Source organism: Plectrocnemia conspersa, unplaced genomic scaffold (assembly GCF_051122295.1).
Source record: "Plectrocnemia conspersa isolate PC_06_02 unplaced genomic scaffold, ASM5112229v1 ptg000003l, whole genome shotgun sequence".
Taxonomy (NCBI): domain Eukaryota; kingdom Metazoa; phylum Arthropoda; class Insecta; order Trichoptera; family Polycentropodidae; genus Plectrocnemia; species Plectrocnemia conspersa.
In genome coordinates this window covers 25459119-25485180 of record NW_028277167.1, presented here as the reverse complement: position 1 = coordinate 25485180, position 26062 = coordinate 25459119, and the positions used below count along the sequence as shown (strand labels likewise).

General features: G+C 28.6%; 1 protein-coding gene and 6 non-coding genes across 7 annotated transcripts in view; 4 read left to right on the top strand and 3 right to left on the bottom strand.

The window, feature by feature from the left end:
- Positions 1-26062, top strand: part of LOC148237082 (neuropeptide CCHamide-2 receptor-like) — a 153462-nt gene that overhangs the window by 78650 nt on the left and 48750 nt on the right. The window contains exon 3 of the mRNA XM_088183115.1: positions 17633-17852. Within this exon, the coding sequence (XP_088039241.1) occupies positions 17633-17852 (220 nt within the window). The remainder of the gene's footprint in view (positions 1-17632; positions 17853-26062) is intronic.
- Positions 17444-17516, bottom strand: TRNAK-CUU (transfer RNA lysine (anticodon CUU)). Its single transcript has one exon. It is a non-coding gene; the product is annotated as a tRNA-Lys (tRNA).
- Positions 19873-19991, top strand: LOC148237090 (5S ribosomal RNA). The gene has a single exon (XR_015809237.1). It is a non-coding gene; the product is annotated as a 5S ribosomal RNA (ribosomal RNA).
- Positions 21882-22000, top strand: LOC148237089 (5S ribosomal RNA). Its single transcript, XR_015809232.1, has one exon. It is a non-coding gene; the product is annotated as a 5S ribosomal RNA (ribosomal RNA).
- LOC148237088 (5S ribosomal RNA) lies at positions 22986-23104 on the bottom strand. The gene has a single exon (XR_015809234.1). It is a non-coding gene; the product is annotated as a 5S ribosomal RNA (ribosomal RNA).
- On the bottom strand, positions 23862-23980 carry LOC148237087 (5S ribosomal RNA). The gene has a single exon (XR_015809236.1). It is a non-coding gene; the product is annotated as a 5S ribosomal RNA (ribosomal RNA).
- On the top strand, positions 24585-24734 carry LOC148237086 (U1 spliceosomal RNA). The gene has a single exon (XR_015809231.1). It is a non-coding gene; the product is annotated as a U1 spliceosomal RNA (small nuclear RNA).

The window sequence follows — 26062 nt, the reverse complement described above, 5'->3', positions numbered from 1 at the left end:
TTGTCTTGCGACCAATTTGTATCTGTCGGTGGAACACATTGCTGGGTTTCAGCAAACATGGCTCTGATGTAGCAATCTCTAAGAAGCCTTGTGAAAAAATGGTCCGTGTGAAATAAATACTCTCTGAGTTTAGTAATTTGACTCGTAGGTGGCCTTATATCAACGATAGATAAGTCACTGTTAGTGATGTCTAGACCTACCCATATAGAAGTTCTAACTCTTTTATTTTTTCGTTGCCTAATTGATGAGGATAGTGATCTATAACTTGATGATCTTAATTTCAAAATATATTAGATTTGAGCGCTTATTATTTGTTGAAAGATGATGAATTTTTCTAAATTTAGATAAATTTTAAAACATTATTTGTATCTATTTAGATTGTTCGCGTTTGCATTGTGTTAACAAAATCTATAGTTAAAAATCGACCCTTTAATAAATATACTGTTTATATTGTATCTTTCGTCGTGAGAAAGTTTTACTTAATGTTCTGAGCACCCTTAGGTCATCGCGCACTTGGCAAATGTCGCTATTTTTATTTTCAACTCCTCTTTTTGTTTAAAATTTTGTTCCGTAATGGATATGCGTTTTTTAAAAATTGTTTCAATGTAGTTGAAATAATTTTTTTTTGTGCAACAAATATTTTTTTAATTTAAAATACTTTAAATTTATAAATTTCAATGTGAGATATGCGCTTCAAAAGAACTCATGATTTTTTTATGTTTAGTTAAGTAATCCACTGGACACGTCACACGTCATGTTCATTATTTGTCGATCGCTAAGAGACTGAGATAGTACGCGACCTGCGCTGTGTTGCTTGTTACTGAATCTGACGACTATCTGGGCGGTCTCCTGCTCATGAAATGAATTTTTTTTTATAATATAGTTTTATGTCGCTCGTTTACTGGCACTTAATTATTACTGAATAAAAGTCCAATTTTCTTATTTTTTTAGCATTTCAAGCCTCAATATAACCTTCTATCTTTCATCAAAACGATGATAAAATCTCTCGATGCGGGAATTTTGTAAAGGCCTTCAACAACGTTTTCTCGGATGATTTAACTCGGTTATTCTCGAGTTATTTAAGCGATTATTGACAGTTTGTAACCTATGGCGGCCGATTGTCAATAAAATATTTTACCCTGAATATTTTGCCATATATACAAATTAATTTTTTTTCTGTGTGCAGTTGATCTAATATTATTTAAATGAATTCGATCTGCTGCGGATTCTTTTTTTCAGAAAAGTGATTTAAATTTTCTATTGAAACGGACAGACAACCGTCTGCCATTTAGAGTTCGAGTCAAAAAATGCTATATTGTTTAATTTTCTCGATCTTATTTTCCATCAGATTATTCCTACGATCTCGATGAGAACGTTATGGCTAGAGAAACTTTAACTAAAGATATCAGAGCAAGTGGGGTTCTCTCTACACATAAACGACGTCTGTGAAATATTGTTCTTAATAAAACTTTCCCAGCATTCTTGAATCAGAATATCCCAGAATAAGCACATAAACTCTCTCAATCAAAAAAGTTTAGAAAAAGTTTTTGGGCTACCTTTATAAGAGGATTTAAGTTAATATTTGTTCTTGTATCTCCGTGCTTTTTTAAAATAAAATGATTTTAGGGGATTAACCTAAGTAGATATTTCGGGGTAAGATATCAAAGTAAAATAATATTTTCTCTTTTAGTCCAAGAGAGGCAAAATATCATTTTTCAAAAATCCCACCGGCCGACATTTCGGCGCAAATTTAAAAAATGTAATATAACATGTTCAATATTTATATATTTTTGTTTATGTGTGACATGTCAATATAAAAGGAATACATTTGATTTATCTCAAACAAGTCTAACGGTACCTAGTAGTTCCCAGTAGTTTCTTATGTAACAGAGAAATGATTGTGCCATTTTTTTTATGATAGGGATGGATGGCGAAGTGAAAACGAAAGCAGATATTGCATACACGAAATTCTTTCTATTTGTACATTTTAATCTACAATACATTCAAACATAATTTTACCCAAATAGTCCGAAGTATATGCTTCACTAAACTTAGTTGTTAAATATTAGCAATAAGTAAGTCTTAATATTTATATATTAATAAAAAACGTATTTAAAAAATTTGCGTGTAATGTTTGTTTTTTAAAATATTATTTGATAATAATCATAGTTATATTTTTTCTGGTAGAAACTAAATATAGGTTGAACTATATAACTTAAATATGTTGATAGGTGTGTTTCGGTTCGTATCATTTAATTTTAATATTTCACGATTTTTTTTCTTACTATGAAATATTTTATGATTTAGTTTCGATTTACAGTTTCTAACACATTTGAATAAAAATATTGGTAATGGCGTATATAAATAAAGCGCAAAACAAATTTAATCACTGATTTAATAAATGATTTATTTTAGAATTATACATATAAAAGTAAAGTATCAAAATAAATAAATAACAGGTAATTTTTTAAAAATGCTACTAAAAATAATGTTTGTGAAATAGTTTTAAGCAATAAATTTAATGATGGTTATTTTTTACACCGATATTAAACTGTATTTAAAACTATGATTTGTTTATATTTTTTATATTTGTATTAAAAACATGCTATTTATAGCTTTGCCGATGTTTATAAATTTGCATACTTCGATTAAATATAGATATGCGTAAACTTTCCAGATGATTATTATGCTTATAATATACTACAAATATTTACTGCATAAAATATATATGTATTGCAATTGATAAAGGTAACGAAAACAGACATTTAAATTATAGCTATTCCATTTAGGGTCATTAGAATTATGTTTCTTACACGCTATCAAAAATAACATAAAATCAGGATTAATACATATTATTTTTAATTAGTCTAATTAATTATAATAATGTTTTCAGTGGCTAAAAAGTATGGTTGCGTACAATGTAATGAGCGAATTAGTATAAACAGTTTTTTTAAATACTTCACAATATAAAAGCACTTTAAGTAATGACATTTTTAATGCGGTTTTACAACTAAAATATAGGTTTTAAAACGTGCATTATTGTAGCTCATTTTAAGGCTTTTGAGGCATTCCAATTTATTTAATGGATTTTTGAATGTTGCGATACTGTTTTTTATTGAAAATTTTTACTCGATTAGCGTGAAAATACTTAGTGTTGAAATGAAACAAAGTCTCATAATCACGTGAATTTCTCGCACAATTCATCACCGTCAAAACGAATTCAATTAGGCACAAGTTAACATATAATTTACTCTAATGCGTCGGAGTTGTCGATAAATAAATAATTTTATTATATTACATATTACTCATCTACCCACACTCAAACGTCTTATTAACTATCGTATTTCCCTCTGGCGAATATTGTTTCACGCTTTTCCGCCCCTAACAAGACAAACCGATAATAATAATATTAATGAACGCTAGTACCCTTCAGAAGTGTAAATTCCGATATCTGAGAGCAAAAAATTCAATAAATTTTCTTCGCACTGCAACGGCGATACTGTTGAATTTAAATTAAATTTCTGAATACATTAAAAAAGTAGGTGACAACGGAAGGAAGTGTAAAATTAAGAATCAGCGATAATTCTTGATTATATTTTTCACACAGACGCATTAGAAATTTCGAATAATTTTAATTTTAATTTATATATTTTTTTTATTAAAAAACCATTGTAGCAAATGGATTTTAGTATGTATTTAATTTATATAAAATATGTTGCCTTTGATGTATATTGTTCATTGCTATGGATATTTAATTAAAGTATGTGATTTAACTTTATATTAAATCGAAACCTTAAACTCATTCGAAAGCAGAAACTCGCAAAATTACATTTAAATACGAATCAATTGTTATCCTAAGCTTTTGTCGATAAAGTTTGTTTTACTTAATTAACAAGCAATAGTTCTTGTGGTATTTTCTGATTTATTTCAATATATTTATTAAAACATTTTTGTTCTATATATATATAAGTTTGACTCGCAGTATACGATATTGTTTTTTAAAATTAAAATAGTAGTTTTATATACTAAGGCCATATCCATGGTTTATGATAATAATTATATGAGTACAGCGCCCTTTACCCTACTCTATTTTTATTATAAAACCTTTTGTCGCCTCTTTTGTGTTAACTGGAAATCTTTTTAATATGTACCTTTTACCGTAATTTAATTTTATAGTGACTTTATACCGCGAGATAATTTCTATAAGCCCTAGCAATTTGGTTTCAGTTTAGTTTTGATCCGAAAAAATGCAGAAGCGGGTAGTATGTAGGCTTCATGGCGTAGAAGATATTACTGAAAGTGCTAATAGAATGATACTTTGGGGGATTATTGAAGATGAGTGCCGCACTGGAGATAAACACTTTGGATAGGGCAAATTCCACAAAGCAAGGCGAAAAATGCAAATTTAACGTTAAGCCAACCCCGATACGTGAAAATATTTCACACATCCGGGTTTTATACAAATCTTGTGAAAATTTGGAGAGGAAATAAATAATTTATATCAATGCTATAAGTACATCGCATACAACAATTTGTTGTACATGTATTTGTTATACTGTACAGCTAGTCGTGAAATACGAAATTCTTTAAATATCTTCCGTTTTCTTTTTGAGAACCTTTTTTTTTGCCGGAGGAACAGGGAGGCGTTTTTTTTTATTAATATACATTTAACTTGAAAAAAATATTATTGGGAAATAGGGAGAAAGACGAGGCACACAATAAACAATTTAATTACCATGTATCATGTTTTTAATTAACACGTACATAGCATAATCTGCTATATACATGTTACAATATTTAAGTACAGTCTATAACCTTTGTAATATAATATAATATATAATAACATGACCATTGATAGCAATATAAGCAAATGAGTGAATATTGTTTGGACGATTCGTACTAGTTAACTTTTTAACCTTCTCCATTGTTTGTGTTTGTTTTATTTCTGCACAAATTGCTAAATGGCTCAAGCTCTAGGGCGCAGCCTCTGGGGATTGTACATTCTCTGAGTATGCCGGTGTCGATCGAATGACGAAGCCCTAGCGGTGGCGCGGCGTGATCCATATACGAAGCTATCTTTCTTAAGATATTATCTGATGTAAACTTATGTTCAATTATTCCTCCTGACGCATAATATTAAATTTTAATTTCCATAGCTTTAAGGAAAAAAGATCATCTTTCGCTTTTGCAAGCTAGTATTGATTAATTTAAAAGAATGATTGTGTGAATGTATTTAAGCACAAAATTTCAAATATATTATATTTTTTAGGTTTATTGAGTATGCTAGAAAGATTTGCAATGTATATTTATTTTTTAAAATCAATTAAGACCTTCGTGTAAAAAAATTACTAATACATTGTAATATTACATACGCACATACTATTTTTATAAGTACCGCAAACAACTACTCTTTTGTGTAAACATTATACTTTGCTCAAAAGAACTATTGTTATGTTGAGTCCTTTGTTTATGATCGCCGAAAGTGACCACCTGGATGTTTCACTCTTAGGCCGTAAAAATATTTCGTGGGTGTGTACAAGAAGCGACGAAATCGGCCAACCAATATCCTCATCTGCGATTCGACAGAGCTGTCTCGATTCAGCAATATAAAAAATGTGACACTTGGTCACATCAGACGGACGAACAAGCAGAGATATATATAGATGGAGATATCCAGCATGAGGTACTTCAGACAATATATCGCTGACACTCCAGTGAAGACTTTCCGTCTTTTAAATCAGCTATTTTGAGTCCATCACTTGATAATAACAGCTACATTTATGTATATGTGGTATTTCATATATGCTTGGTAAAAATAAACTGTTACTGCAAAGTTACACATTTTCGACCTAAAAATCCAAAACATCTGCCTCCTGAAGCTTTTTCTATAAAACTTCTTTCTTTATATGGTGTTTTCTAATGAAAAATTAGGTAACATTTTTTACTTCTTCATTGTGCACCTAACTCTAAAAAGAACGATCATTTTCTAATTTGCCATATGGTTCCATTTTTATTGTTGCTGCTGCGCCTCGAAATTATTTGCACAAATGCACATTCGTTTGTCGATTCGTGAGAAAAGTGGATACATTTAGTAAACTATTGTTAATTATCAATGTTCGTGCAATTCTTTTATTTTACTATTACAAATATTTGTTTATGTTACTTATATTATAATAATGATAAAAGACATGTAATTAGTATAATAAATAATAATTATTTAAGCACAAAACTATTGTATTTTATATATTATCTTAAACAAATAAAATTCAATTAATAGAAATGATATTTAGAGTAATTTGTTTAAGAAACAGTTTAAGAAAACAATAATTTTGTAATAAAAGTCAAAATTGATTTCGAAAATTTAAAATATGAAAGTTATTATGAAATTTGAAATATAGAAAATTACATTAAAATTAAATATAAGTTGCTAGTTTCTAACTTTTTAAAAAATAAAATAAAAGTAATAGTAGTAAAAAAGTTTGATAATTTAAGAAAAAATACTTTTCACAAAGTGAAAACGAAAAATAAAATTTTAAATTATACGTAACTATTTATTATCTAGGGACCTTAATCTATTAATATTTAAATTTATTTCTCTATTATTTCTCTATTCTCTATAAGATATGCTATAAACCAATGACATATTCATATGAATATAAGTCTAACACTATTAAAAAAAATAGCTTATATGTATCTTATTATTATTTTTTATTAAAATTTATTTATTAACATTTTTATAAAAAATAATTCAAAATATTTATTTATGTAAATATTATATTTATATATATAAAAGAAATACTGTCAAAGATTCAATATATTATTCGTGTATCGATTTCCGTTATTTTTAGTACTTTCAACAAAGTAAATAATTGAACAAGTCTCCTGCATCCGACGGACATAAGAAGTCGATTAAGTGGTTCAAACTTTTAAAGGGAAGCCTGAAAAAGTACAAAAAAAGGTTTGGACAACAGCCTCTAATAATATATTAGATCATTGCTGGTTCCGCCACCATGACAGGGTTATTTTATGAAATATTACACTTCCTGATTGCTTTCACTATCTAGACAGCCCAAGCGAAGCATTTTCGTCGTGATTTTTTTTATAATTTCCTCTCTTGCAAGGAAAGCTCTCAACAACAGAATCCTGAAACTTAAGTTCTAGAGACGAGGTTTCAGCTCGGGAGGTTTAATTTTGATTAAATAGTTTGTTGGAATGAATTTTCATGGTAATCTGTGGTCTTAATACTAATAAAAAAAAATTAAACTGTACTTTAAGTACATATTTTGATGCTGAATGTAATGATATACACTTAATGGATGATATATACAACATTTATGTGTATCTGAATATTTGTGATTTATCTAAACGTATAAAGGAAAAATATTTTTTATTCACATGTACCAAAGACCTGTGGGAAATTTATTAGAAATCGAGATATTGATTAGTCTACTTACTTTATGTGAGGTGTATTTGATAGGACGTGCAAATTGTACGGGATTTTATATGGAAGGGTAAACCTAAAAAATCAATATGTGTACACACGCTAAAATTTTAACCGTTTAAAATATAATTGACACTTTTGATTGATTGCCACGTGAATTTACCATCATGAGTACACGGATGTGTAATATATGCCAAATTGGGTTACTAAAAATAAAATATCGATGTTTCATGATTAATTGTCGTTATATAAGGCTTAACGGTGAATGCTAAATTAATTAACCATTTTTTCAATTTCAGTATTTTGATAATTATAGTACGTTTCATAACAAACTTTATATATAAAATACATGCAAATATGACATTATTTTTTTAAAGCGTATACTTTTTTAATACATTGTAATCACAGCAAAATATTGCTTATAGCTGCATATTATTGTTATGATTATTTGCATTTTTTTCAAGGTACAGTAGTATTTTTTTTATTATAAATCTAAATTTTATTCTTTAAATACTAATTTGTACGTATGTATATATTTATTTTTACTAAAAAACTATTAAAATTAAATATATATGTACATTAATTACTTATTTATAAATTCATGTTGCAAAAAAATATAATGCATTATGTTGATAATTTAAGCGTTTTTTGAAATATATTTCACTGAGGTAAAAAATACACATTACCTTCCCTTGAGCTTAGGCTTAATTGGTAGTAATACAGAAAAAACATTCCATATTTGGTGTTCATTATATCTAGATTTTTTAAAAGTTACTTTTTATATACATATAATTTTTTGGTCCTTTAAAGCATATTCCTACTTAAAATTTAATTTAAAAGTACTGTTAAATATTCTGGTATAAATTTTTCAGTAAGGAAAACTATTTATATACAAAAAATAATAATTTTGTGAAAAATTTACAATTTTAAAATTATTATATTAAATTTTATATGGTTTATTAATCGCTTGTAATTTATTTAATTAGTGCAGTTTTTTACTTTGGCATTTTTTCTTCTTTTTGCTGACAACTAGTGGGTAAATCCCTAAAATTCCCGCCTGAAAATATTTGTGATTTTATCGAATAAAGAAATCGAAATTTTGTATTTTTAACAAAATTTTCAAGCTGTTTCTACAAAAAGTTTGCCTTCATCATCAAAATTTGCAATTATTTGTTATGCTAGCCAGATTTTAATTAATATTAATTGTATATTCAATTTAATAATATTTTCTGATGCTAACAGCTTGTCATCCAAAATTCAAGACTTATAAAATACGAAACACTATCTGGATTGATATTTTAAGAATATTACATTAAAAAAAAATAACAGCAATGACGAATTACCTTATTAATAAATTTGATTTTGGAATTAAAAAAAATATATTTAAATTTTTATGTATGTAAACTCTATTTTCGCTAACACAGTCAGTTCTAGAGCTATCAATTTCATCCTTACTGATTATTGAGATAGAGATTGCAATTTTGGGTTTATGTTTTATTAGCGATAAAGCACCTTATCATCATTACTCCTGTTTATATTTTGAGCAAATTTATATAAATTTAAATCAATACTACATTTTTTATATTTATCAATCATATGATTCGGATATCGTGTGCTTTAGAGCTAATAGTAGGAGCGTAAATCCAAACTTGCCATCTCTTTCTCGATTATGAATAATGATAAAATGGATAGCTCTCAAACTGGCTGTGTTAACGCAAATAGAGTATAGTGAAAATCTACAATATATAAATTATTATATGTATTATAATTTACAATCAATTAATGTCACTTTGCAACTAGAACCGGTTTTTATTTTTTGCGTATTTTTTATAAATACAAATTTGATTTTAGTCTAGACCTTATAGACTACGCTATTCTGACTTATAATTTTAATATTATAAAAAAACTTATTTACATTTTTTGATAATTATTTTTTCTTTATTTATGTTAATAAATAACTGATATAATACCTATACGGAACGGGAAATTAATCACAAACTAAATAATCTTATTTTTATTCAATATCATATCACTTAGATGCTCACAGAAAACGTGTAAAAGGGTCTGCTAGAATAGACACCCTCTAATATTGATACATACTAAATTATTATGAGAGGCACAATATTTATAATATTATTCTGATTATTCAAAATAGTACTCGGAACCAAAATAAAATTCTAGTAAAAAAATACGATTTTTGCAGTACTTGTAATAAAATTGCACATTTTGTTATATTTCATTTAAAAAACAATATTTTAATGTAATTTTCTAACTTTAGCTGCGGTACCTCACACTAGTGAGGAACCGACAGCTAGGTATATTCAATATATTTTTTTGTAAATAAAAAAATATTTTAATAAGGAATACCGTTTTTTTATTATGCTAAAGTTTAAATAGAGCATGGTAATTAGTTTATAATTTACTATACAATATAATTATATAATATTAATCTAAACTTCAAATAAATAAAGGCAATAATATTGCCTTACATTTTGAGAAATAACATTATTTGATATTGGAGTTCTCAATTAATATAATGCCAAGATCCTTTTAAGAAAAAAATATTTAAATGTGATTATAGGTTTACTTTTACTTGTCCAAGTATTGTAGATACAAAAATATATTTATTTTTAACGCGCTTATGCCGCTATTTAACGCCGCAATGATGGCATGCTCTTTTATTATAAGTTTGGTTCATACATTTAATATATTTGCAGTTTAGATATTTAACGCTTATTCTTAGTTATGATTGTTTTTAAAAAATCTAGGCAACGATTATATACGAGTTATACATGTGATTTAGTTAATTTAAATATGTTTAAATAATGATTGTTGTAATTCATGTGGGAAATAGGAAGGATCGTAAATTTCAGTGACGAGAAAATCGAGAAAAGAATTAATATAAAAGATGCTGGGAAAAGCATCAAAGCGTGTCCGTTCAGATACCCTTTAGATCCAGACGTCGGATTTCATGTCAGTTTAAAGAATTTGAATCGAATTTCTCGCTTCAGACTTTTACAAAGAGCTCTCGGATAATTCAATGGCGCATTTTTCTTTGCATAACAACATAAAATTTCAATCACCAAGACAAACAGGAATATCACGGCTTCTCGCATTGTATCCGTTTTCATTTCGCTGTTATCCGTCAGCCAGTTGACAATCTTTTTCTCATCCGAGAGACGGGATTGAGAAATATGACAACTGTCTTGCGGGTGTTTTGTGAACGTTGTTTGCTCTCCTTCAAATAGAGGAAGTAATAGGTTCTAGGCAAGTTTAGAAACGGACGTAATTACGTCTCCTGATAGATTCTTGGTTTTAATGGAGTTAGTATGCCGCGATGGAAAATACCGGTTAATATTAAATGTAACGTGATTTTATTCAGAGCGAATAAAACGCGTTAAAGAGCGAATAAAAATCTAATAAAACGTTAGTTATCTTTGCACTGCTCTCTACATCGAGATACAACATTTAAAATAAAATACTCAATTATTATATATAATGTATAACATTTTATATTTTTGAGTACTGGAAAGTAAATATAACTACTTCAAATTTAATAGTACTATATTTATTATATCTGTAGTTTGATACAAGAATAATCAATGCCAATAAACATTGTTGGAATCGTGTATATACAAAAAAAAGAGTTAAAACTAAATAAAGTTCATAGCTAGTTTATGTTTATTTAAATATTTTTTATTGTATCTATTGTTTAATATATTTGTTTTATTAATTTTCTACTAACTATATATGTAGCGTTTCTTCTAGAGAATTTTTAGAGAAAAATGCTAAATCGCGAATTTTGTTGATTAGATCAGAATGCATGCTCTAGTTTTGCCATCCCTGACTTAGATTATAATTATATGGAATTACTTTTGAATTTGTATGTAGTTTAACATTAAATAATATTTAATGTTCAAAATAAATATAATCTTATATATATTTGTTCTAATATATATTGTGAAAAAAATAAGTAAAAGAAAAATGTTAATAATTGTATATACAATTCGATTTTATATTGTTGTCCATTATTTTTTATTTAATTTAAAAGATAGAAGCTTATTTATTTATTTATTAAAATCTCATAATTAATAATGAGTTTCTTTCTTGGAATAATGTTTGTTTATTTAGCGAAATTAAATTGAGAACAAAAAACCATTTCAAAGTATGTTCTTATATAAAGAACTTAATTGAATTAACTATTCAATATTTTATGCAAACAATAATTGTAATACATGTCTTAGTATATAATCAAAATAAAAAATATATAATAACAACGCGATCATCGGATTTAGGCCTTGACACTTTGATATCACGTCTGGGATAGTTTCCGACGTGATATCAAAGTGTGTATTTTTTACACTATCACATTGTTATCTTTCTTCAAAAATATATTGACGTTAGATATATTGAGAAAAACAGTTTCTGTAAGCAACGTCTGCTTTTAACCCAAACATATATAAAATACTAATGTACTTTATTTCTTATCAAATTTTGACATATGTATTTTCAACCTATACAAAAATATTATATTCGAATTGAATTTCAATCGGATTCTTAAGAAAATACAAGGGTAAACCTATATAATTACTAAATTAATATGGATGTGTACATTTGCGGTTAAAAGAACTTGTATTTATAATATTGAGACAATACTGATATTTTATAATTGCCTGAAATACTGGTATTGAAAGTATTTTGCGTACAATCGAATTTATACGTACGTTTCATACAGTTACATAATTATATAAAATTAGATAATCGACACAATATTGAACCATGAGAAACATCATAATATATAATAACTCGATCACACAAATATTCAGAAGGCTTTTTGATTATGTTCCAACATATTACATATTGTAAATAAGTATGCTATTTAGATTTAAATAATCTTGTGATTCACTAAACTGTAACACACTAAGAAAACTGCGTTCACTTAAGCTTAAAATACAAACAAAAATAAGCTATAGTTAATTCTTGGCTATTTAAAAATCTTGTTAAAAAAACTGAGTAAGACCAAATTTGCTTGACTGCCTTTCTCTGGACTTTGATAGTGTCTATCTGCAGTTTTAGATCCATATAAGATCGTTTGTGTCGATTTGGCGTAAGCTCCACTGGTGAAAAGTTCAGGAACTGAACTCTAGTGTAGTTCCAAGTCAGAAGTCAGTAAGTTCCGATTTACATATTATCGAATAAATGGAATAATTAAAACACATTTATTATCAGGCCTATTTCTCGCTTTCCTCAATATATCATAAATAATTTGAGCAGTAGCGCCAATCTTTTCTTACAATATTGTTTCTAGTTCTCACGTGGGTAATACAGCACGAATTTTTGCGTAGACGTAATGAATGATGTTATGTTATTTTTACGTTTCTAAAGGATGACGATTGTCTCAAAAAACAGCAACAATAAATAAAAGTTTTAAATGCGTTTATTGCACCGGAACGGAAATTTTAGCGTAAAATCGCCAGTCCCTTATGTTATTTTTACGTTTCTAAAGGATGACGATTGTCTCAAAAAACAGCAACAATAAATAAAAGTTTTAAATGCGTTTATTGCACCGGAACGGAAATTTTAGCGTAATATCGCCAGTCCCTTATGACAAATCTCAAACACCGATGCTTTTCTGTACCTGCAAAGATAATGAAAACATATGTTTTTATGACTTTCTAGACGGCTGTTTTCTTATCGCGTCTTGTACAATTTAATTGTGAATAATCATATACCTATTACATATCTACTAATATACCTGCTATATATGCTCCTTTATCCATATAGTTGCATTTTCTTTGTAATAGATTTTGTAATAGATTTCCCAACAGAATATTAATAAAATTTTATAATATTTTTTTGATGAATCACCTAATTGTACATGCAGAATTCGCTCTTTGCATATTTGCAAAAGTAAGGAATGATTATTTTTTGTTATTTCTAAATCGATATTAAATATAATTTATTTTGTGTAATTGGTAGCAAAATTGCATTGGAGTATCAAAAAAATCTGTACACATCTCTTGCTAGACAGCTTACCATCAACTGATGGATAACGAATATCATAAAGCAATGACGGTCAATAATAATATACTTAAATGCCGTTTTTTGTGTACAGCCGTCCCCCGAGTATTCATGTGTATTTGTTTCAAATATTCGCATTTTTTTATGAAACGAAAAATGTTTAAAACTTTCACTGTGAAACAATACTTTCAGACTGTTAAATAGAGATTTTCTGTCATATTCGATTTTTTAAAAACGTGCGGGTACCCGGGTACACATGTAGTGGTACATCGAAAAAAAAATATTCGAGTTGGTCGGTTTTTGCTGTTTTTAAAAATTCTAAAATTTAAAATATTTCACTATATATATCAGCGAATACATTAAAAATAGATAGACAAATATTAAAATAACAATAAAATTTCAGTATCAAGTCTCAATCAAGAATTTAATTAAGCTCGGTGACTCTTCTGGGTTTCTAGGTTTAATTTTTTTACGGAAGGTTTCAAGTTTTCTTATTAAACTCTTGATGAACAGCTTTCAGATTTATTGATAAACTTATTTACATGACATAATATAATTGTTATCTCTACGAGTTAAGTGCGACTCAAGTGAATCGATATTATCAAGTCCTGATGGACCGTATGGTACATAATGCTATGAAATAATGCTTTCCTTAAATAAGGATAATTTACTATTTTTAATACTATATAATAATGTGAAGCAAATAAGTAACGTCATCCTGGTTTACATATTTTTTAATTAAATTGATTTTTTATTTGTTAATAATTTAATATAATTTATTAGTGTAATATATTTTTAAAATATTAAATTATTACCTAAATCTACAAAATTTCAGTTTCTTGTAATTATTATCTTAATCTAGATTATTTATAGAGAAAAAGTTGATAAAAAACCTCTTTGCCGTCATCCTAGTTTCAAGTTTAATAATTACTGTGTAGCGTTTTTTTATTGCCTAAACTTAAAGCTCTATATAAGCCCATACATATACCACTATTATATTATACTTGTTTTATATGCTTTAATTTTCTTGTTAAAATATTACGTAGAGAATAGGAATTTAATTATATATTATTACGTATAATTTTAATACTTCAACAGATCATATCGCACGCATCATTTGAATATTTGTCATTACAAAGAAGATAAATGTCCCATATAAACCCTGAAATATGCGTATATATCTAGACAAAGAGAGTGACTTATTTTACTTTTATCTGTTCTTTTATAGCCAAAACCATTTCACCGACAGTAAATGAACCATAAAACACTCTTTGTCTTCCGATAGGCTCACAGGTGTAGAGTTAGTATCTCAGCGATATCGTACATATTACACCTTACAGCTTACACGTTTATAATTTTGCGTAAAAAAATAGATAAAACAATTTCAGACAATTATTAATTTATTTAAAACACTCGTGGAACTTTCAAAGGAAACGATGCCAGTTTATATTATTATTTAATTTGATTTATAAAGGTATTTGCTTGGAATATAAAATAACTTCTGAATATTACCATATGCGATATAATACAAATATTCTATTATGTTTATGAATTCTTTATTGCTCTCGAATTTATTCGTTAACCAATGCTGTGGTTCATTGAAAAATATTTTATACGAACTGCAGATGAATACAGATATAATAATAAAGGAATTATTATTAATGTATTATTTATGTGTATTATAAGACTCGGATTTGCTTTACATTACTTCTTTTCTTTTTTGTCTTAATTTATCACCTAAAAAATCCAATCTTTTCGGAAATTTTGATTCTTAACTGCAAAAAAGTAATGTATAATTTATGGAACTTTTACAAAATAAATTACTTTATTATACACAGCTGGATGCTGGAAATTTTGTTAGCGTCGCTGAAGTACTCTTGTGTTGCGTAATAATATCAACGAAAATGAGTTCTATTAAAACTGTAAAAATCCTAATAAATATTTATGTAACACTATAAAATTTTATAGCCAATCTATATTGATCATGGTATTGAAAAATATTTATTAAATAATTAAACTCTCAACACATAAAATATTAAATAATATTATTTATATTATATTAAGATTTATGAACATAATGGAATATTGTTGATTTATGGAGGTTCCAGGAATTAATTTGTTTATTAACCTTTTGAATGTCATATTCGTTTATAGAAACGTATACATGCAGAGTAAAATATTATTTAATATTCTGATCAAAAGAGATCCAATTAACGAATTTATGGTTCCATTAAATGTAGTAATAAAATTCCGATTATTATTTAATGCATATATAATTCCATTATTCAATTCACAGTATCTTAAAATATATTTCAGGAATATAAGGTGTATAATTATGCGATGAAAAAAATCAGATGTCTGAACTAAACAGTAATGGATGCTTAAAACTTATGCTTTTGATTGCCAGATTTCAAACATTTTGCACTAAAATGTAGTATGCCAAATATTAATTAGATTTAAATGGGTTTATGTTATTAAATTCATTATTATAAATCAAAATGAGTAATGTTTTTTGTAATTTATATCTATTTTGTTATTTTAAGATACAATCTATGGTATTAAGAATATTCTCTGAGTTGAATAAAAATTATCGACTTCATTGTCATTTATTTTATTTTTAATAATCGTTCACAATTAAATGCCAATATATACTGAAAAATGTATGTCACATGGAAGCTACAAATTAGGTTGACTAATTTCAAGCTAAAGGGCGGGCGGATTAGGTTTTAGCATTTTTTTAAAATATTGCTCCACTTGAACTACAAATTTACTTATTTAAAAAATAATATAATTATGTATTTGACGTAAATCAGATATTTTGGTAATAAATTGATTTTTTTGTTAAATAAAATGCTAAGATTTAATTAGATTTTTCACGCTATTTTAAATTAATATATATTTGTGAAAATATATAAATATAGTCGGGCGTCGATGTTAAATGCGGAAATCTATAGTAGTGGTGTATCCCATATTTATCTTAAAGGGTAGATTAATTGAAGAGCTGGTGTTAACGTTAATAGGATTAAGTCCGAATTCTTATGGATCATTTTATGGGTTTTATGTAAACGGCTTCGATTAATGGTGAACGGGTTTATTCCGATCAATTATCCCCCTTCCATTATTCGCCCATAACAAATATTTCTACATAGTGACAATCCATAAATGAGTAGTTAACTTTGCGAACTCATGCTATTTTTACTTTCGCGCACATTTTATTTTATTTTTCTGTACAACACCATATATGTAATAATATATTACTATTTTTCGGGCTTTTTAAGCCTAATGGGTGTGACTTTGCAGCTAAAATTGACGCCTAAAAAGCTGATAAAATAAAAAAAATCCACAAAAGCCGAAAAGTACATAGAAAATATGAAATATAAATTAACGAAATATAATATTAGAAAAATGTTAAAGTAAATTATTAGATAATTAATAATCTACAGTATAATCAATCACAGCAATTAAACGTTGAGAAACACTGACTTTTTATAATGTACTATAAATGCAATATAAATAATATGTGTAACAAAAAAAAATATTTAAACATTTTTAAAATTAAAATATTTTTTTTTATATAATTTATGAATTGCATTTTCAAAAATAAAATAAACATATATTTTTATTTTTTATAATTTACTATAAATGCAATATAAATAAAAATACATATATAACAACAAAATATTAAAACATTTTTTTAATTAAAATGAATATATTTCATTATTTTAATAAAGGGGCATACATAACATAACCTCAAATATTTTTATCATTAATTTTTGATAAAATTTAATATAAATACTCTTATATTTTAATTAATTCATTTACATATTTAAAAAATAAAACCACATTTTATCTTCTTCTAAGATAACTGAACTAGCTGGTTCTAGTTATTTTTGAGTAATTAATACTTAATATTTTATTAAATTAATTTTAATAAAAAAAAATTACTCTAAATATGCACTACATAAAAAAATAAAAAAGAAGCGCCCAACGTGGGGCTCGAACCCACGACCCTGAGATTAAGAGTCTCATGCTCTACCGACTGAGCTAGCCGGGCTGGTGTTTACCCGTTGAAAATTACACCAGAGTTGCCATACGCCACCATCGATATTAAAATACCCCCCCCCCCTTTTGACAAAACAATGGATTACTTAATATTTTTTTTGTTTGCAGGTACATCTTCTCGCTCGCTCTTGCCGACCTTTTGGTGATTCTCACAAGCGTCCCATTCGCATCGATGATTTACACGTTGGAGTCATGGCCGTGGGGAGGAGCTTTATGTAGATTGTCAGAGTGTGCCAAGGACGTGTCGATAGGGGTTTCCGTGTTTACCCTGACGGCTCTGTCAGCTGAACGCTATTGTGCCATCGTCAACCCCCTGAGGAAGCTTCAAGTGAGTGATTTTCAAAAATAGATCTCTGCGGACAACGGCGCTTCGTCGTTCGACGCGATTAATTAAATTTGTGTTTATGGGGGTGTGAAATTATAATATTGTGTCGAGCCAGTATCTTGTACGTAACACAATAATAACACCCAAGTTGCCGAGGGATAATTTTGGGTACTTCGTATCCTCTGTAAAGTATGATAGGTATGTGTCTGACATCCATCCTGATATTTTATTATATAATAATACTAACTAGGTACTAGGAATTATGTCCGATACCCGATATATTAGCTAATTGGGACAGTACTAAGAAGTTTTATTAATAGTTACTTATGTAATAGTGTGTAATTAAATAGAGAGATTCTTTCATTTCTAATTAATAATGAATCATTACATTTGTAACATAGCAAACGAAGACAATGATATACCACAGTTGACCGATTTTTCCATTTGATTAGTAATTTAGATTCAATAAATATAAAAATAAAATTGATTATATATGTATGTTGATAATAAGCAAAATTATATTATTATTAATAATCTAAAAATCACTCAATAAACTGTGAAGTATTGCAAGGGATAGATCTGTAGATCTAAAAAAGCCTGCAAAAGTATGAGGAAGCGAATAGCTATTTATGTGTAATTATTATCAACAATGTATGTAACAATGTTTCTTGATTTATCTGTTTTTTTTTACGGAATACATATAAGCTTAGAACTGCCTTAACAGGCAAAAAGCGTAGTTTAAAATATTAGTAATAAAAGGGGGAAGGGTTCCTAATCCGGCAAATTAAAATTTTTAATGCAAATAGTACTTCAAAATTAATTAAAATGGCGGCTAATAATATTGTTTGTTACACAACTATTATGGTTGATAAATTAATTAGTTCGTAGAATAACGGATACATATTCTAATAACTTATAATATAATGTAATTATTATAAAGTTGTATCTAAGAAAGATTTAACATAATATATCAATTTTATGTATCAAGTCGACAGACAAGATCTAACTTTGTCATGAAACCAAAGTGAGATTTTATTATTAAATATTTCAGTGGCATTATTGTTTCGCCTTTTGTCCGTAAGCGTGGGATAATTTTATGATATGAATTTGTTTATCGTAAAAACACGCGAAACGGCTCACCCGTCCCAATATATTGTTGACAGCAAAAATGTGTTTCTACTATGAGTCGAGGGATTAACAGAAACTTCATGGAATGCCGACCATTGTTAAATCTTGCTGATTAATAATTTCAATTAAAAATATCCAAAATATTTGCGTTAAGCGTTCTAATGAGCTTCTTACCAGGGCTGTGGAGTCGGAGTCGGAGTCGGAGTTGGAGTCGTGGAGTCGTGGTGTTTTGGCCGGAGTTGGAGTCGGAGTCGGAGTCGTGAAAAATGAGCGACTCCGAGCATTTTTTTAAATTATGAAATTTATGAATTTTTAATTGCGTAATAATGAACGTGTATAGCGTATGAATATTAAACGTGTAGAAAAACACCAAAAATACCTGATAAAATTAAACTTTTTTGAGTTGGAGTCGAAGTCGGAGTCGGAGTCGGAGTGGAGTCGTGTTATTGGTAAATATCGGAATCGGAGTCGGAGTCGGAGTCGTGTTTTTTTTAACGACTCCACAGCCCTGCTTCTTACTATTGAAAGACATTGTTAAGTCGTGAAATTTCATATACAATTTGAGCATTGGTGTCAAAACCTTTGCCAGTTTCTACTTTTTTTAAATCAGCTCAATTTGTAAAAATATATTGACTATTCTGTTCCAAATGTTTGCCAACCACTGTCCTATTATAATTAGTCTTACCATAGGTCCCGGTTTGACCGGAATTTATTCGGTTTCACACCATTGATCTTGGTTTTATACCATCGGTCTCGGTTTCATAAATTTTTCGAGATGACTTGTTTTTTTAGTTTCAATAGCTTTCTGCATTCCAACCTGGCATATGTAAGCCAAATTATAATGTGTATTTATAACATAATCCTTATCAAGAAACATGTTTTACACGAAACTGTTGCCAACGGCCATACCATGCTGAATACACCGGTTCTCGTCCGATCACCGAAGTTAAGCAGCATTGGGCCTGGATAGTACTTGGATGGGTGACCGCTTGGGAACACCGGGTGTCGTTGGCCTCGCTACTTTTTGTCGTTTTATAATTAGAAAATAAGGGGTAACCAAAATATGTATATAAAACATCATCTATTTTTAGTTACAACTAGATTATAAAAAAGTGGGTGCTATTTAATTTTATGAATTATTTAAGAGCACTTCAATAAATACTTTGTTTCATAAAACTAATTCTTCATGCATTACAATAATAGGAAATGAGCATTAAATAAATGCATTGATTGAAAAATATTTTATCAACTGTAACAAGTTTTTCATTTAACTGTTGGACATGTTAGGTGAAATCGAGCGAACGTTGGTCAGAACAGTGAATAACTCTTTAAATATTGAAATAATTATACTGACCAATATTTTTTTTGTAACTTGCATAACAATACCTGATCTTAATGCATTATGAAAGGTAAATTCGAAAACAAAAATATTTAGCCTGTCAGATTTTCAGTTTAAGATAGTTATATATATATTTTATAAATATATATGTAGGTTATAACTTTTCATTTAAGCACCAATCATGCAATATTTTTATTAACTATTTTATTTGTGTTTGCAACATTGTTTTACATTGGAAGCACAGTGCTCTCAACTGACAGATATCTCGTGATCGATTGTCAGTTTTAATGAGAAGTTTCATTTAGTAACCCGCAAAATAATTTGTAAAATCAGTAAAATGTTCAAGGGCAGCTCAAGGCACTGTAAGACCGCAGTTTTTGTTACATATGTGGAACATATATGTATATCTGTCAAACAAATCTCCAAAGATTAAAACTACATATTTTTACTACTTCGGCTGGCATATTGGTAATCAAGACAAATCATGGGCTCCTCATGTCTGCTGCACATAATGTAAGGAATACCTAATTCAGTGGTTACATGGATAGGGAAGAACGATGTCATTTGCTGTTCTAGTGGTATCAAGGAAACCAAGAAATCATGTAACAGTTTGATACTTCTGTCTTACTGACGTCACAGGATTCTCAAGTAAAAATATTTCATATACGAACATTTTATCTGCCATAAGACCAGTTTTAAATAGTTCTGACGTACCAGTGCCTACTCCATCATCCAATAAAGAAGATATTATTTTGCATTAAGAGCCTATTGCTTCTACCACAAGGAAACTGCATCATCATTTGGCGATGAAAGTCAGGATGACGAAAAAAAATACATTTAATTCAACAAAGTGAAATGAACGATCTTGTAACATACCTTAATTTATCAAAGCAACAAGCTGAATTGCTCAGCAATGGAATTTACTTTCAACATTTATTTTAGAAAAATAAATGAAAACCTAACTGTTTATTTCGCTATGATGGATGGCTTTTATTATTGAAAGGATATACGTGGATTACTCCAAGAAATGAACGAAGATTATGATCCAGGTGATTGGCTTCTGTTCATAGATTCATCTAAAAGCAGTTTTGCTCCACAATGGTAATAAAAAACCCATCGATTCCAATAGCTCATGCGGTCAATATGAAAGAAACCTTTAACAGTATGCCTCTTCTGATGAATTTGATAAAATAAAAGGATTTCTAATAGAATATTTGTGAAAATTGCTTCTTGTATTTATGGGATAGCAGAGCAACACAGAAACATTATAAAATAATAGCATGGCCCTAGAGAACAGAATTTGTGCCTGGGACACAATATTAAATCTAGGCCACTTCGTAAATTCAAAGAAAGTTACCACCTTTACTCATATTTTTTTTGTGAAAGCTTTACAACATTTTCACTTAGTATACTTTCTAAGGTACGCGTACCATACTTGGATACCACCGATATATATACCAATAAGTTTATTCGTACAGTTAGGAAAAGTAAATTAATATTTTTTTAAATATTGTTTTTTTTAAAAATATTTAGCAGACAAAAGCATATTTTTATAAATGAATGTTGCCAACGGCCATACCATGCTGAATGCACCGGTTCTCGTCCGATCACCGAAGTTAAGCAGCATTGGGCCTGGATAGTACTTGGATGGGTGACCGCTTGGGAACACCGGGTGTCGTTGGCCCCATTTCTTTTTGTCGTTTTATTTTTTGCATTTATTATTTAGTAAATAAGTTTCGGTACTCTAAATATGTACATATATACATCAACGTCCGTAAGATTTATTATATATCAATCTTTGTGTGAGAAATAATTCACATAAGCAATTTTCCTGTGACCAATGTTCGTATGATCAGTTGCCACGTGAGCAATAATCCAATCATCCATAATTACATACATATGATTTTGTTGAATTATATTTCATACCATGCTGAGTACATCGGTTCTCGTCTGATGACCGAAATTAAGCAGCATTGGGTCTGGTCAGTACTTGGAATGGTGACCGCTTGGGAACACCGGATGTCGTTGGCTTCCCTCACTTCTTTTTGTATTTATTATTTAGAAAATAAGTTAAGGTATGTATAGTTATATACTATAAACATTATTATTACAGTTATATACTATAAACCATTCACCTTTTTTAGCTTTATGGATTTAATAATGGCTAATTACGAATCCTATGACATGATACAAGTTGTGCATTTTTTTTTAAGTCAGTCATCGCCATGCAATGCATAAACAAGGCTATCGACTTTTTTTGTCTGTTCTATTTTGATTTATCTATTAATTAAGCACTAAAATTCTTATAATGAAGTGTGTGCTTACTTAATGCCGCAAAGTAAGTATATTTATATCTTAAAATAGAGTTAGAACATATTGCTCGCATAAAATGTTAGCAAAGTTACTCAGTATAGGTTGACTGCATTGGCTTGTTTTGCAAAATCGTAGTGGACGAACTTTTAATTGCTGTCAGGAATTCTGGTCTCTAAATGTTACACGTGTTTACTAAAAATAAGGGTTAAGATATTTTTGGTGTGTATACATTTTTTGCAATCTAATTCCCATGATTTATAATAAAATTAAGGATGTTGGTGTATATACATATTTTGGGTACGCAAACTTATTTTGTTAATAATAAATGTAAAAAATAAAATTACAAAAAGAGACGAGGCCAACGACACCCGGTGTTCCCAAGCGGTCACCCATCCAAGTACTATCCAGGCCCAATGCTGCTTAACTTCGGTGATCGGACGAGAGCCGGTGCATTCAGCATGGTATGGTCGTTGGCAAGATGTTATATTTTATTTTAGAACATAGTCATCAACAAAATTATTTGTATGTATTTATAGATAAATGAACTATTGCTCACGTGGCAACTGGTCACAAAAATTTGCTTATGCGAATTATTGCTCACACAAAGATTGATATATAATAAAACTAAAAATTTCAGATGTTGGTGTATAAATATATATAGCCCGTCCAAGATGTTAGCGCTCATCATCGTTGTGTTGTAAATAAGGGTGCGTGTACGCATGCACGCATACATACATAGTTTTCCGCGAATTTACTTACACCGATAAAAGAACGTTACAAATACTAAATCAGGGCTGTTTTAAGGGTAGGGTGACCTTACGTTGGAAATTGAATTAAAAATTATAATGTGTTATATTTTTATTATAAATTATTGTCATGTTGTGGTATTTTGTAATCAATAAAACAATTCCTGTAATATTCTATTGGTATTTTAAAAAAATATTATATTGATCAGATATTCAACCTGGAGAGTGATACCAAAACTGCTCTTATGTTTTTGAGTTAAATATGTATATAAATAAGCAAAAAAAGTAAGAAAGTGATATTTTATACTTTCCTCAACAAATTAAATTAAAAAAGTAAAAATTAATTGTAATTTCACATGGTCACTATATTATGACGATGACTATGACGATGAGCGTTCATATCTTGGACGGGCTGTACATATCCTGAGTACCGAAACTTATTTACTAAATAATAAATGCAAAAAATAAAACGACAAAAAGAGATGGGGCCAACGACACCCGGTGTTCCCAAGCGGTCACCCATCCAAGTACTATCCAGGCCCAATGCTGCTTAACTTCGGTGATCGGACGAGAACCGGTGTATTCAGCATGGTATGGCCGTTGGCGAGGAAAAACATTTATTTTTATAACATGCTGAGAATCAATACTATAATTATTTGAAACCCATTTTCAATGATTGCTTATATTTTTAAACTAACCAATATCTGCCAAAATGCAAAAAAAGAGAATTTGAAAAATGCTAAAAACTGTAAATATCGAGAATCAATTTTTGGGGTGCTATTTAATACGGAATTATTTTGAGAGATATATGCATTAAAATAAAAACTTTATGTAGGGACTCTATTCGGATTTTTTCTTCAAAAAAATTTATTAATAAGCTGACCAATACTTGTTTGTAATCGCTCGCTCGCACATAATCTGTCCAATATTAATGCACAAAACAATTTATTTTATTGAACAATTATTTTATATATTGCTCATTTAAATTGCTCTTATATTTTTTTGTAACAATCATGAATAAAACAAATTTACAGTGAAACGTAGTATATAAAATAGCTTCTAGGTTCGAAAAATGTATGAAAGTTCAAAAATGTAAAAATTCATTTCTTAGTTTTCAACGCAAATGATAAATAGCGATAGTGACTTTTGTTTCTCGTTAGAGCGTTGATACGCTAGAAGCTAATAAACTAGGATGACACATGCAAAAGCATACTTACCTGGCGTAGGGGATACCGTGATCATGAAAGTGGTTCTCCCAGGGTGAGGCTCCTCCATTGCATTACGGTTGGGCGATTATCCCTAATGCGGATAACTCTGGCGCGTAATTTTTGCTAGCCGGGACCTTAACGGAATTCCTTCACCCAAGTGGTAGTATCTTTCCTAAGGTTCCTTTGTCCCTAGGGCACCAGTGCCTGGGTTGGGTTCTTATTAGTCAAATGGTGCGCAGGGGCACCATTACAAATAATGAAAATATAATGTTTATCTTAAGGATTTTTCATTTAAATATATTACACGGTTTCTTGCAGTGTCGATTTCTCATAAAAAAATGCTGCTTTTACCTAAATCAATTCGGGCAAGGCGCATTGAACATGGTAAGACGAGACTTTATGTGACGAAATCTGAAACCAGATGTTGCGCAGCTTTCTTTTCGAAGCCAACAATTGACGATCGTTTTTTGGTTGACATCCACCGGCGACGTTTTTATTGGCAATTGTGTTTTTGACATTTTCTTGGGTCTAAGTGAAACTATCATGTGACGGAAATTTTTTTATTTATTTGTAACTATATATATATATAGTTTTGACATTTTTTTTCTGTTAGTGACATTTTTGATTATTTATATATATATTTATTTTTTTGTGTCTTATAAATAATTGTTCTAAGCCGCTTTCGCTTCCGGACGCGCTCAGTTTAAAATAAAACACTCGACGTGCATTTTGTTACTCTGTTAATCATATCGTTCTGTATGAACGGTGTATGACTGACGTTTTAGATTAATCAGTAAATGAATTTGAAAATTAGCTTTTATATTTACACATAAAACATTAAAAAACATTTTTAATTTTAAAGTAACTTAAGGAGTAACTAAAAGACGTTTATGATAAAATTGTGTTATATGAAAGTTATATGTAATTTATATTACATAGTAACATAGAAAACTATTTTTTATATTGATATAGTTATTTAAAGAAAAAAACATTATTTCAAAAAAACGGACCCTCAAACACCTAAAATACGCTAAAGCACAATCAATGCATTATAATCACTCACATTGAGTAAACTATTGGTCATTGATTGTGTTGTAGCGTCAGTAAGATGTAACAAAATAGTTTTTTATTATCAGTCATATTTCTGAGTGAATGTGTAACCGATGCTATTTAATACTATTATGTATTTAAACTGCAAATCTATTTTAAATTATACAAAATGTTAGGTTTTAATATTATTTTTTATGCTGCAAATATTTTGGTATCATTTTGTTTTATTAATATTTAGTTAAGTTGCAAATATATTTTCAAATATAATACAATGTTAACTTTTATTTTTAATCTTAAATGATAAACAATATTTAGTTTTATCAATAAATATCAATGTTTCAAATCTTACTTTGTATAATATAAAATGTCTTTTATTAGAAATAATTATCTGAGTTGTAAATCTATTTTCAAATGAAAATGTAGTTTAGT